This window comes from Haliotis rubra, unplaced genomic scaffold (assembly GCF_003918875.1).
Source record: "Haliotis rubra isolate DU_JTF1 unplaced genomic scaffold, ASM391887v1 Scf30, whole genome shotgun sequence".
Classification (NCBI taxonomy): domain Eukaryota; kingdom Metazoa; phylum Mollusca; class Gastropoda; order Lepetellida; family Haliotidae; genus Haliotis; species Haliotis rubra.
In genome coordinates this window covers 3,455,493-3,467,671 of record NW_025766969.1, presented here as the reverse complement: position 1 = coordinate 3,467,671, position 12,179 = coordinate 3,455,493, and the positions used below count along the sequence as shown (strand labels likewise).

The window sequence follows — 12,179 nt, the reverse complement described above, 5'->3', positions numbered from 1 at the left end:
TACAGCATCTTATCCATAAATCATATGCTCAAAGCTCTGTACACGGCAAAGATGAAATGTCAATCTGGATAATTTTTTTTGAAGAGATGCGTCTTCAAATGGGCTTTGAAGCTCTCCAAGGATGGGCAAGTTCTCAGTAGACATAGCATTCTAGAGAGTAGCGGCAGAGTTTTTGAAAGAAAATTGTCCGAAAACTTTGAGCTTCCATCTTGGTGTCTGGAGAAGATTCTGTGTGTCTGATTGGAGACAAAGAGAGGGTTCGTGTAAGTTGATGAGTTCACACAAGTACTCGGGGGCTGTTCCATTTATACACTGGTACGTAAGCTTTGCCCTGCCCAGTTCTTTCCTCAAGAGATATGCTATCTGTATTGGCTATGAGACATATGGAGAGTCATAAAACCATCAATTATCACATCATATAGTTTAACATTTTCCTTATGTGTCAGTTGAATGTCTGCCTGGTCTTGAATGATCTTTGAGGCTCTCTACCCCTGGTTGTGCATTTCATTCAAATGCAGCCTGGAAACAAGGAATGCATTGTACTGTAATACGGAAACCATTGTCAAAGGTACCAGTATACGACAGTGGTTATCAGCACAGCCCAGTGATACTAAACTAAAAATACAAAACTAAAAACAATCACTCCTGCTTTATCTGTTACTTTAGATCCATAACTTCATAATGATGTTTATCGCTATACAGGTTCACATAACGATACTTTGTGTGGATCTGTAGCACAAGATTATGGTTGGATGTATTGCATATATGTTTTTGTTTCAAATTTTATTAAAAGTTTTCAACTTGACTATCACGGTCTGTGCTTAATAACGTAGGTTTTACAAACACATCCCTTGAACTTTTCATCCACTCGGAACTTTGTCACTAGTCGTAACACTGCTTAAAATGTTAAGAAGAATCATATTCAATATTGAAGTCAAACTGTCAAATGTGTTGACAACACACTACAAACCGTCGGAGACCTATCATTGAACATTAAGGATGTGACATCGAGACAAGCTGGCTTGGGAGAGTGGCTTGTAATTGAGTCTCTCCCTGCAAGTTAGAAAGATCATCCCGAGTACCAGTCCAGCTTGATATATGTTCTTTTCTCTGTAATTAATGGTTATGTGAGACAGGGTTTATCAGTCATGTCAATGGTACCTGTCATTTGGGACAGCCTGTTAAATCAGCAACTAGCCTGTAACTAGTCCATACTAGGGACATGGATGCCATGACACAAACAGCCAACTGAGTTCAGAAGTGAAATATGGTTACCATGAAACTATAAACTGCCAACATCTGATCTGACCAGCTGAAGATTTGGGTTAGAATTCATTTTCAGCAACCCATGCTTGTCGTAAGTGACAACAAAAGGGATCAGGAGTCAGGCAAGCTGACTTGTGTTGATGCATGTTATTGTATCCCAATTAAGTAAAACGATGCTCATTACTTCAATCACTGGATTATCTGGTCCAGACTTATATATGTACAAGCCGCAGTGATTCAGCTGGAATATTGCAGAATTGGGTTTTAAACAAAAAGCAAATATCTGATCTACACATTAAGGAAGCACCAGTTGGCTCAGTGGTAGACTAAGGCTTAGTCTCTGAATATATATAATTTTGATAGTAACAAACAAGCCCATTTATATTGAAAAGGAGCCCTAGGGAGACCAGAGATTCAGAACCTGAGGAAATCTAGACTTGCTTTATTTAGGGCTTTAGCACTGCAGGAGGGCTTGGCAGTAGGGAAATTAATGTGGTTCAGGGACTGTGAGACAGACTAGCTCAGTGGCTGCAGTACTCTGCGTGGGAGGGTCAAGTCAAGTAGTTATACAGTCATAGTCACGCCACACACTGCTGTGTGAATGCAGGAGCCGTGTTGCAGCACTAGTTCACTGGGCCACCATATTTCAACAGCAAACTTCTCTTAAAGGCTGATCTTGGGTGTAAGGTGATGATGGACCTGACAAAGTTGTTTAATGACACACTTGAATCCTTCTGCATACCAATGTACTTTAAATCATATTGAAAGCAAATCGCCAACAACGGTTACGCATGATAAGACCCTCCATGGGTAGACAGTGGAGCTCTCTGCAATGCCACAAATACATACAGCTTTGTTCAATGACACTGTTGCTTTAACAGACTGTGACAGATGAACTGAAAGGGATCAACCATATCATTGTTTAGTTGAGAGAGGGCTGATATTCTTGTCATAACATGGCAGCCAAACAACGTTATTTTTCAATGAACAATTTTCAGGGGGAAGGGGACAACAAAGGACCATTTTATTCTCAAAAACGAAAACAATCCAAGTCTCTCTGGATGATGAAGTAGTTAGTTCCTAAAGACTAAAAATCCAAGTCCAGTGTTCACGAATAGCGTCTGACCCTCTGACAAATCCGGCAGATTCGCCAACGGTCAGACAGAAGTCTACAACCCGCCGGCCCCAGTGTCTGACTGTATATTTCACAATGACTTTGACTGAAGTTGTTATATGTGACATGTGACACTTGTTTGCTGTTTATAAATCTTATGTTTGTTAATAATTTCAATGCCAATTATAAGAAATATTAAATCTGAAATGTGTGTTTAATTTTATTCCATGGGTCCTGTGCATTTTCAATGGGTCAGACAGACATCTGAAACTTACAGGACCCAATGTCCTGTGACTTTGAAACACCATTTTTGAACACTGCAAGTCGCCCCCAGACCTAGCCTAATGCTTAGTCTTTGAAAATAAATCACTGAGAGATAAACAAAGAGCTGCATTTAAATAAAAAAGGAGCCCCAGTGGGATACAAGATGTGGAGCAAATCTAGACTTGCTTCATTTAGAGTGCAAGCATTACAGGTAGTGCTGGGCGAAAGCTAAATATGATTCAAGGACTGTGAGATAAACTACCCCCAAAGTGGTCAGTCACTTAAGACCGCACAGTCCGTGGCAGCAAGTGGGCCAGTGTTAGAACACTGATACCGCAGTTGTTCATGGATCTCCGGGGCCCATTTATCTGCCAATATTGAGTCTATTGTTTCCCATACAAACAGTCTCCAGTAGCAAGGCTGACCCACCGCTCGCTAATCAATAACTTGAGCTGTCGAAATCGTCATTAGTCAGGGCTCACTAGGCAATTGATTAACATTAGGACAATCGGGGTAAAGGCATGCTTTAGATTCAGCCACACAGGTGCACAATGCTGGTACTTAGCTCACTAGGAGAGCTGTTGGTGTGGTACAGAGTGTTAATTTTATTGTTGCATAATCGACAGATGGCATATAGGGTCCGTAGCAGTTTTATTGACATAGGATTATTATATGGTCAGTTTGTTGGACCAGCAGGAGGCAGATGAAGCATGAAATCTGATCGTTTAGTCGGTCAGATCAGAGAACTCGTCCCAGACTCATCATTGTCAGTTGCTGCAGTTAGTTCAAATTCACATTAAAAAAGACCTGATATGTCTACGAGGAATGTGCTGGCACAGCATTTACAGCCTGAAGGAGTATCATGTTTAAATTTTCTGTGAAAAATGCTTGTACCAAGTGCACTCAGAATAGAAGGTTATAGATCGATCGGTAAGGGACCCAGGGGAATTCTGGGTAAGAATATAGGACCTCTGCAACCTATTGTGGACGAGGAGGCAACTAAGTGGATTGTGTAGTCAGGCTAAGCGATTTGACTACTTGCATGTCACCATATCTTAACTGCTTGGATAGATCATGATGATATCCATCACTGGATTGTCTAGTCCAGACATGATTATATTGCTGGGACCAAAGACCATATAATATCTATCATATAGTCTCTGCTGGGACATTGCTGAAAGTGCATTAAACTACAATAAAACGGTAGAGCGATTTTAGTTCAATACAGACCCGTGAAGATCCGGGTTAGAATTTGTCAAGTTCAGCAACCCATGCTTGTCGTGAAAGGCGAGTACCATGATCTGGTGGTCATGCTCACTTTCTTGGTTGACACATGTCATTGTATCCCAGTTACATAGATCGATGCTCAATGTTGATCACTGGATTGTCTGGTCCAGACTCGATTATTTACTGCCGCCATATAGCTGGAATATACTGAGTGCGTCATTAAACAACAAACCTACCAACGCAAAGCTTAATGCAGTTTTGGAAGGAACTACAGTTATATCAAAGCCATTCAGGTTATAGGGAGGAATGCCCAATGTGATGCAGTTCTTTACCACTTCAGCGTATCCCACAAGCACAGGTATAACAATGCTGACAAACCTAGAGAGATAATCAGAGCAGATCTTGGATTCAAACCCACAACCAAACAGTATTTGCCCTAGGCATACAAATTTAGGAGTCATCATGACTCCTGGTATCATGAGAGGAAGTCATGGACATGTTTTGGGGAACAACGAGGAGAGTTCTATGGATATACAACTTCTTTAATATAATATGAGCGACGTTTAGCTACTAACACCGTTATCAAGCAAATGATGTACAATACTAGAGGCAAGGTATATATACATAGTAAAGTTGAACAGTAAGTGATTGATGTTTGCACAATTAATGAGGTTGATGTACAAGGTTGGAGGATATCCATAGAACTCTCCACGTTGTTCATCACACCAACTGCTAAATGCCACTCAAACAAGTTAATGTTTTCGGGAGTCAACTTCAGTTTGAAACTTTCATCAAGACATCAACTGTGATTGTTTAATAACGAAAAAAAGGTACGGCAGGTCAGGTATTCAATCAGCACTGAGCAGTTCACTGGCAAACAAAACCAGCCATTGCAGTCATCGCACAGAAACTGAAGTTTAGATTATCTGAATTGAGGGTTCAGTTGCATTGCACCATCAATGACGCAAGCATCTAAATTCACGGTGTATTTGAGATACATTGTGAGTCAAATATGCAGGTTTTCTGCGTCATGGCAAACACTGACCAAAGGCCTCACTAAAAAATAAAACAATGAACTCACAAGTTTACAATGAAACCTAGTTGACTGGCCTTGAATACACCCCATTAACTTGACGTGTCACTTCAGAAATGGAGACTTCAAGGCCTTGATAAACCTAGCTTATCAACACTCGACCTTGTACACAACAAAGTTGACTGCATCCATATATCAGGAAAGATGTGCCCTGGGCATCAATACTTGATAATTGGAATTCATTGATTCCAAGTATCTATTTGTCACGACTGCTGTGCCAAACCAGTGACGATGACACTGACAGCTGACACTAGTCCAGGTAGTGTAACTGTCAATACAAAGGCTATGTAATTAATCCAGGTAGCTCAGATCAACAGACTGACACTAACCATGCTGAACCCACTGAACTCGGAGGTTAACCAGCTTTCCATTACACCGACTGACATAGGTATTAACAAAGTATGGAACTAAGTATCAAACTGGAACTTGAGGAGTATATGCATTACGGATTTTGCATTCTTAGTTTATAAGTGCGTGATTAAACAACATACAAATATCGTTCCTTTCTGTGAAGCCTTAGACTGTTTTAGTTTCTAAATCATGCATGGATGCTATACACATTTTGTATATTATTGTGTTACATTATTCCTGTGAACATTACAGGTACATACTTTTTAAAAATACGGGATACTTCAAAATAATTTCAAATTTCTAAAATTGTAATCGATATTAGTTTAGATGAGTTTTACAAGATACAGTAACATGAAAATCTTCAATTCTATTGTGTATATTATTACAAAGAGCCACTAACTTCAATTCCCTACTCTGGATTTTGGTTCAGTTTCTTGATCATGTGACAAAGGACAAGCTGCACATGTTAAAGGACAAAATGGCGACGTTAAACTCATCATCCAGAACCTCCCCTGATTACTGGCTTAATGACACAGGATGCGAGTCAAGCAGAGAGAAGCAATGTCTCAAGTCTGGTCTGACAGGTCTTCAGCATCTTCTCAGAATGGAGGCCATTTTGCAGGCATGTCCTGAGTCACATGTTAAGTCAGATTTGCAGGAAATCTGTCAACGCATGGTATATGGTTGACAGGGTAATTACCTTATAATTAAGATGAACAATACGTTAACGAGGACGAAGGCATAGTTGAGTTCACACTTCTTTAGTTGACAATACAGTACATCATAAACAAGTATACATGAATGAGGTGAGCGGAGTTCCAGCTCATTCCCAGGGCATTTCCTACGAGCGGCATTATCCAGCTCGCGGTTGTCCCTACACAGACAGTCGGAATACCAGACTCATTCTCCTCTGACAATGTATATGTGAGCATATATATACAGTTCTTGACAACAATGGACAGGCGACGACTCAACAATGGACAGATAGAAGAACAATAGCACTTCCTTGACCAGTTGATGCGATGGCAGACACGGCCAAGGGGGATGACCAGTTAGGTTATAAATGTTATATACAGTAATTAATTGCCTGACAAGTCAATGTACAATGCAGAAGTGATAAGGATTACATAGAATACAGATTAGCATCATATTAATAATTACAATAAAGTCTCACATGTTTTGAGTACATAGTTTTTTACTTTCTAAATATTTGGACGATGGCTGTCCTGAATTAGTCCCTATAACAAATCTCTCAGAGTAGAATATAGAAAATTAGAAACACTAAGTAGGAAGTGTACCGGTATTTAACTTATATAATGCCACGGGGCAGTCATAAAACATGTTAAGGTTTAAATTTTATTTTTTATAATTTGATTTAACATTTTCAATAGCACGAAGGATCTCAAGGATACATAAGAATCTTAATAAACTGGACTTCCTTACTTCAAGTTCAATGGCTAGTGATTAGCATTAGGTATTAGGCCAACAAGAATACATTCCAACAAAATTAAAATTAAAATCCTTTTTGTTAATAGTGTTCAGAAATGTCTTCATTTCATGTGTTTATCTACAGTACTTGTCACAAAAGTACATTAATTACTGGCTCACTATAATACACATCATCCCAAGGTAATTCTATAAAAGAAAAATATGATTTCAATTTTATTCTGCCCTTCAGGCAACAAAACTTCTATTTTAACAGTGCCCTAGGCACTCTAATCATGGTAATACAAGGGTCTGTGAACCCTGCTGTGTGAGATTAACTACTTAATAATTAACAGTAAGTAACACACCCGATAGGCTGGTGGTATAATGCGTTGTATAACACATGGACGCTGCACATAATATTCAGGGTTCAAATTATAGTGGCAATGGCTGGTCAAAACGTCTCGAACACAAGATAACTATATAGTATAATTTGATTTAACATTTTCAATATCCTTGGAAGTGGACAAAGAAGGTTCTTTTAAGTATTACCATATTTCAGTCTCAAAGTCTCAGAGTTGATTATAATAATTTCATCAATTCTGTTTCTGTCATTATCGTGACCAGAGGTTCACAGATGATGGTGGCAATACTGATCAACAATGTCGAGGCACAAAAGGGTCTTTTTATACAATCCCCACATCACACACTGAGATAACCAAATACACAGCAGTGAGGAGCTAACAAGATATTGGAGACATATTATCCTGTGGAATCACCATAAGGACCGTACTAAATATAGAATCAAGTGTCAGTGCCATGTATCATCTAAACATCGAAAGGTCAATATTCAAGGTCACATAAATCTAAACTTTTCCAGACAGCAAATGATCTACAGTTTCATCACCATGCAATATTGCTTGTCATCAAATTATCAGGGATTGGGATAGAGAACTTTGACAATGGACCATTTTCAGGATTATATATTAGCCATTTACTGAATTTAGGATGCACCACTGCCCTTGTATCAATAGTAAACTTCAAAATTTTAATGGGCCATTTTTTATTCTAATGTGCAAAATGGCCCATGGCCCCTGCCTTTCCCAAGCCCTGAATTATGCAAAACATTTAAACTGTCTCCAAACAAACTCACAATCAACATTTAACAAGAAGATTCATGATACAACTTATTATTACAACTTGTGATCATACGAGGACCTAGTCTGGATCAGCATGATCAGTAATAATCAAATTCTGTTTCTCAAACTCCAGTGTGTAGAAGAATCCACAGCTGATTCAAACCCTCAGTCTTGTTCAGCCAAATTCTTACTATATTTCCCAGTACTTTAACCCATACGTGGTAGACTGGATGTGTCAAAATCCTGATTGTCCTGAGCTCAATTAATTGTCCAAAGAGTTAGAAATACATTAATATAACATTTTAAATCAGACTATTTTTGTTTGAAGAAACCAAACTTACCTAACATAAGAAGTTTTATCACGTTCATATGCATACGTTCATACTACACAAAGCATCAAATAGGAAAAAACATTGATTGGTCAGTGTCATAAGGTCAGGTCAGATATGATAAACTCAAACTATTTCTCTGGCCCCCAGTCTAGTGAATGATCTTTGTCCGTATTTATGCACATATAGCAGTGTAAAGTTTGACCAAACTATCCACAGAGTTACAGATAAGTGTTTGGGTCATTGAGTTATGTACTCACTTGTGTTCATCTCAATTGGGTATTCTAATTTTCCTTTGAGTTACCAAATACATGTAAACTGTACCCACCTCACTCAAACTCAATTGGGTATTTTGCCATTTTCCATTAATTGTACAAATAATATAAAGGTTAAATGTTGGTTTTCGTGTTTGTTATTTATATTTGATCTGTAATATGAAAACGATAAGAAAGACTGCAAGTTGCCAAGTTCATGTGTTGAAATAGAACCTCTCAATATACCTCAGTTATTTTATCTATCCACAGTACACAAGCTAAGATATGACATTTTTGTGTGTACGCACAAATTTATTGAGTATTTACAAACATTCAAGAGTACGTGTACGCAATAGACTTAACAGGAATTGAGTTTCACATAAATATACGTAGCTTATCTGTACCTCTGTCTCCATGACCACGGTGTCTAATACATCTGTGAAGGTAAATCATCAGTACACGGGCATTACACTATCAGTAGTAAATAAGTGAGTTGGTTTAATGCTTCTTAGAACAGAATTCCAGTTATCTCCCATGTTAGTGGGAGGAAAGCATGAACATTTATAATTCAGTCGCACCAAGGAACATGGATAGGGAGCTGACAGACCTAGGAATCTGGGATCAAAATCTTTGGATAATGGCACTCGTTACATGCTTGAGGGGACATAACTCTGTATGGAGAATTGCAGCACCTTTGACAACAGGGGCACGTGCACACACCACTGACTGTGCCCAGACACGACATGTCACAACATGTCCATTCAACAGTGAGTGCATGATGGATCACGGAAACCATTAACTTCAGACACAGGTTGTACTGTGTTACATAAACTCCAGATGTAATAATGGTTTTCTACTGTCTATAACACAGACTGCACCTTGCTAAACATGCTAAACTGGAATTATAAATTGATAATGGTTAAAATATTAACACTAAAAAACAAAATGTCAGATATGCCATGTATTTTGCATAGCATGGTTGTTGTTTTACAATCATCTACTAGTTTATACCCAGCGACAACTGCACTGGTTAAACATTGTTAAACAGTAATAAAACTACATCTCCCCTGTAAAAAGGCAAAGTTGCAATACATATTCACAAATATGACAAAATAGGATGAACAGTTTAGCCAAGTCTATTGAAAAGGCTGCCTGCACACAATATCCAAGTCACAAACAAAAACACATGACAGGGACTTATGCCAAGCATCTGAGGAAGGTGAAAGAGTGTGTTTAATTTTATGCTGCTTTTAGCAATATTCCAGCAATATCATGGCAGACGACACCCAAAATGGGCTTCACACATTGAACCTATGTGGGGAATTGAACCTGGGTCTTTGCCATTATGGGCGAACACTTTAACCACAAGGCTACCTCACCTCCCCATCTGAGGAAACACAGGCTCACTCAACACAGCATGCACTGCACATCCACCCAACATAACCCTTCTGTACATCCGACAGTGAAACATGATGGACAAGAATCATGCTGTCATAGCTTGTGACATATTTCAAGAGGAACATTTCTTTCTTTCTGATCAGTAAAGCAGGCAGGTAAACTTACCATCCGTTACAGAACCAGACCGTGGTGAGCCCCACAACGAGACAGTAGATGTGCCTGAGTGTGGGGGACGTGTCAGGTGGCTGGAGCTTGAGGTGGAAGAACAGCCCAAAGAAAATACCCAGAAACTGGCTGCTCATGAAGTTGAACTGAAACACACAGAGAGAAGGTTGAAGCTTGTGCAATCTGTTATTAAAATATAGCAAAATCTTTTACTTCATACCTGTCTGCATAGAATGTTGTGTCATAAATTTCTCAATAAAATCAGAACTTCCACACCAAACAAATGCCTGTCTTGATAAGATCTGAGGAGACTTCCATAAAACGTCATGTCATGTCAATCTCACTGACATAAAATCTTTACTTCAATGTGAAATCTGTCTGCACTAAGATTGTGCAATCTGTTATTAAAATATATCAAAATCTTTTACTTGATACCTGTCTGCATTAAGATTTGTGGACACCTATATAGAATTTGTCTCATGTCAGTCTCATTTAAGTCGGATCCAACACAATACTAATCTCCTTTAAGATTTGTAGACAACATAAAATGTTGTCTCAAGTCACAGGGCTCCAGATAAGGGCTGTATCGGCGTATGCACGGATAAAAAAATTGCACGATACGGTAGGAAATAATTTATAAAACGTAGCAGATACCAACATGGCAATGTTGTACGGTGTTAGAGTCATTTACAGACGTATTTATCTGAAAAAGTATTGTCTTATTGTTTATTGACCTGTTTACACAAGACTAGCAATGTTGTGGTGCATATATGAAACGAAACACAAGATTACTGATACTCCATTAAATTCCATTCAGTACTCTAAATGTAGGCTTAAGGTTTTCGAGTACTCCTATATTGAAAAAATAAGGAGTACGTACTCCTGGTGTTCAAAAATTATCTGGAGCCCTGAGTCAGTCTCATTTAAGTCAGATCTTTCTATCCGACACAATACCAATCTCCTTTAAGATTTGTAGACAACATAAAATGTTGTGTCATGTCAATCACACTAAAATAGGAACTTTTACTGTGATACAAGACCTGTCTGTGTTAAGATTTGAGACATGGAATCTGTCTCATGTCAGACTCAATAATATCAAATTGTTCAATACAATACAAAATCTTGGAAAATGTGTGGACACTTTGATAAAACGTTGTGTCTTTACTCCAGAGTGATATCTGTCTGCACTAAGGTCTGATGACACCTTGAGCGACCTTTGATGGCCCTATCTGATTGTATGGTGTGTGGGCTCTTGAGCCAGTCAGATGTCAGCCTTCAAAAGACAAATCAGCCACATTCCTTTTCCACATTGATTCAGAAATTTCAATTATATCAAAAGACGTTCACCACTAAATACAAATATATACTCAATAGTACAACCCATGGCTTCCGATCCACCATTGCAGCTCAGAAACAACAGGATATATAAACATTCCACAACAGTAATAGTTTATACAGAGAAAAGAATTAGTATTCATTCTGAAATACAAGATGGCTACAGGCATAACCAGACAGCCATGTTGAAATTTAAGCTGCAACTATCCAGCATTGAACATGTCAATGGACACAGTAAAAGCTCAACAGGCTCTAAGACTTTCCGATTTTGGTCAGGCCAGATGAGCTGATTATGGTATTTATGACAAATTATGAAAAAAGTACCCAGTCAGTACCTTGAATAGAATATTTTTGTTTTTATAAGCAATTTTTTCTTCTTAAAGAGACCGGGATCCTGAGAGGGAGAGGAACATAAAAACATGCATATAACCATCTCGTATCAATACTTATTTCCTTTCGTTTACATGTTCAATGTCCACAAAATTAAAGTCATCAATCTTTTATTTGGCACTATACCATATATACATTCTGTAGACGTAACAGTCCAGTGCCACTGATGAAGCAGCTTGATTGGTCTACGAAGGTTACTGTACTAGTGTGGGCCAAGAACATGCTCTTCGGGATCGTTTTCTGCAGTTTCCAATTTGAACAAATGCACTGTTATGTGCTAAGCTTGCTAGACCGTAATGCATAATGACCAGTATGAGTAGACATGCTACAGTCTGGATTACCAGCACACGGCTTCAGTCAATAGTAATTCTCAACCACTGGTTTGTTTCATGTTCTTATTTGACTCAATTTGGTATATATTTCCATAAT

At 38.5% G+C, this 12,179-nt stretch overlaps 1 protein-coding gene across 2 annotated transcripts in view; it reads right to left on the bottom strand.

The window, feature by feature from the left end:
• The window catches only part of LOC124282617 (lysophospholipid acyltransferase 2-like), a 41,334-nt gene that overhangs the window by 9,876 nt on the left and 19,279 nt on the right, over nt 1-12,179 (bottom strand). For both annotated transcript variants that reach the window (XM_046718641.1, XM_046718640.1), the window contains one exon: nt 10,026-10,171. In XM_046718641.1, the coding sequence (XP_046574597.1) occupies nt 10,026-10,171 (146 nt within the window). The remainder of the gene's footprint in view (nt 1-10,025; nt 10,172-12,179) is intronic.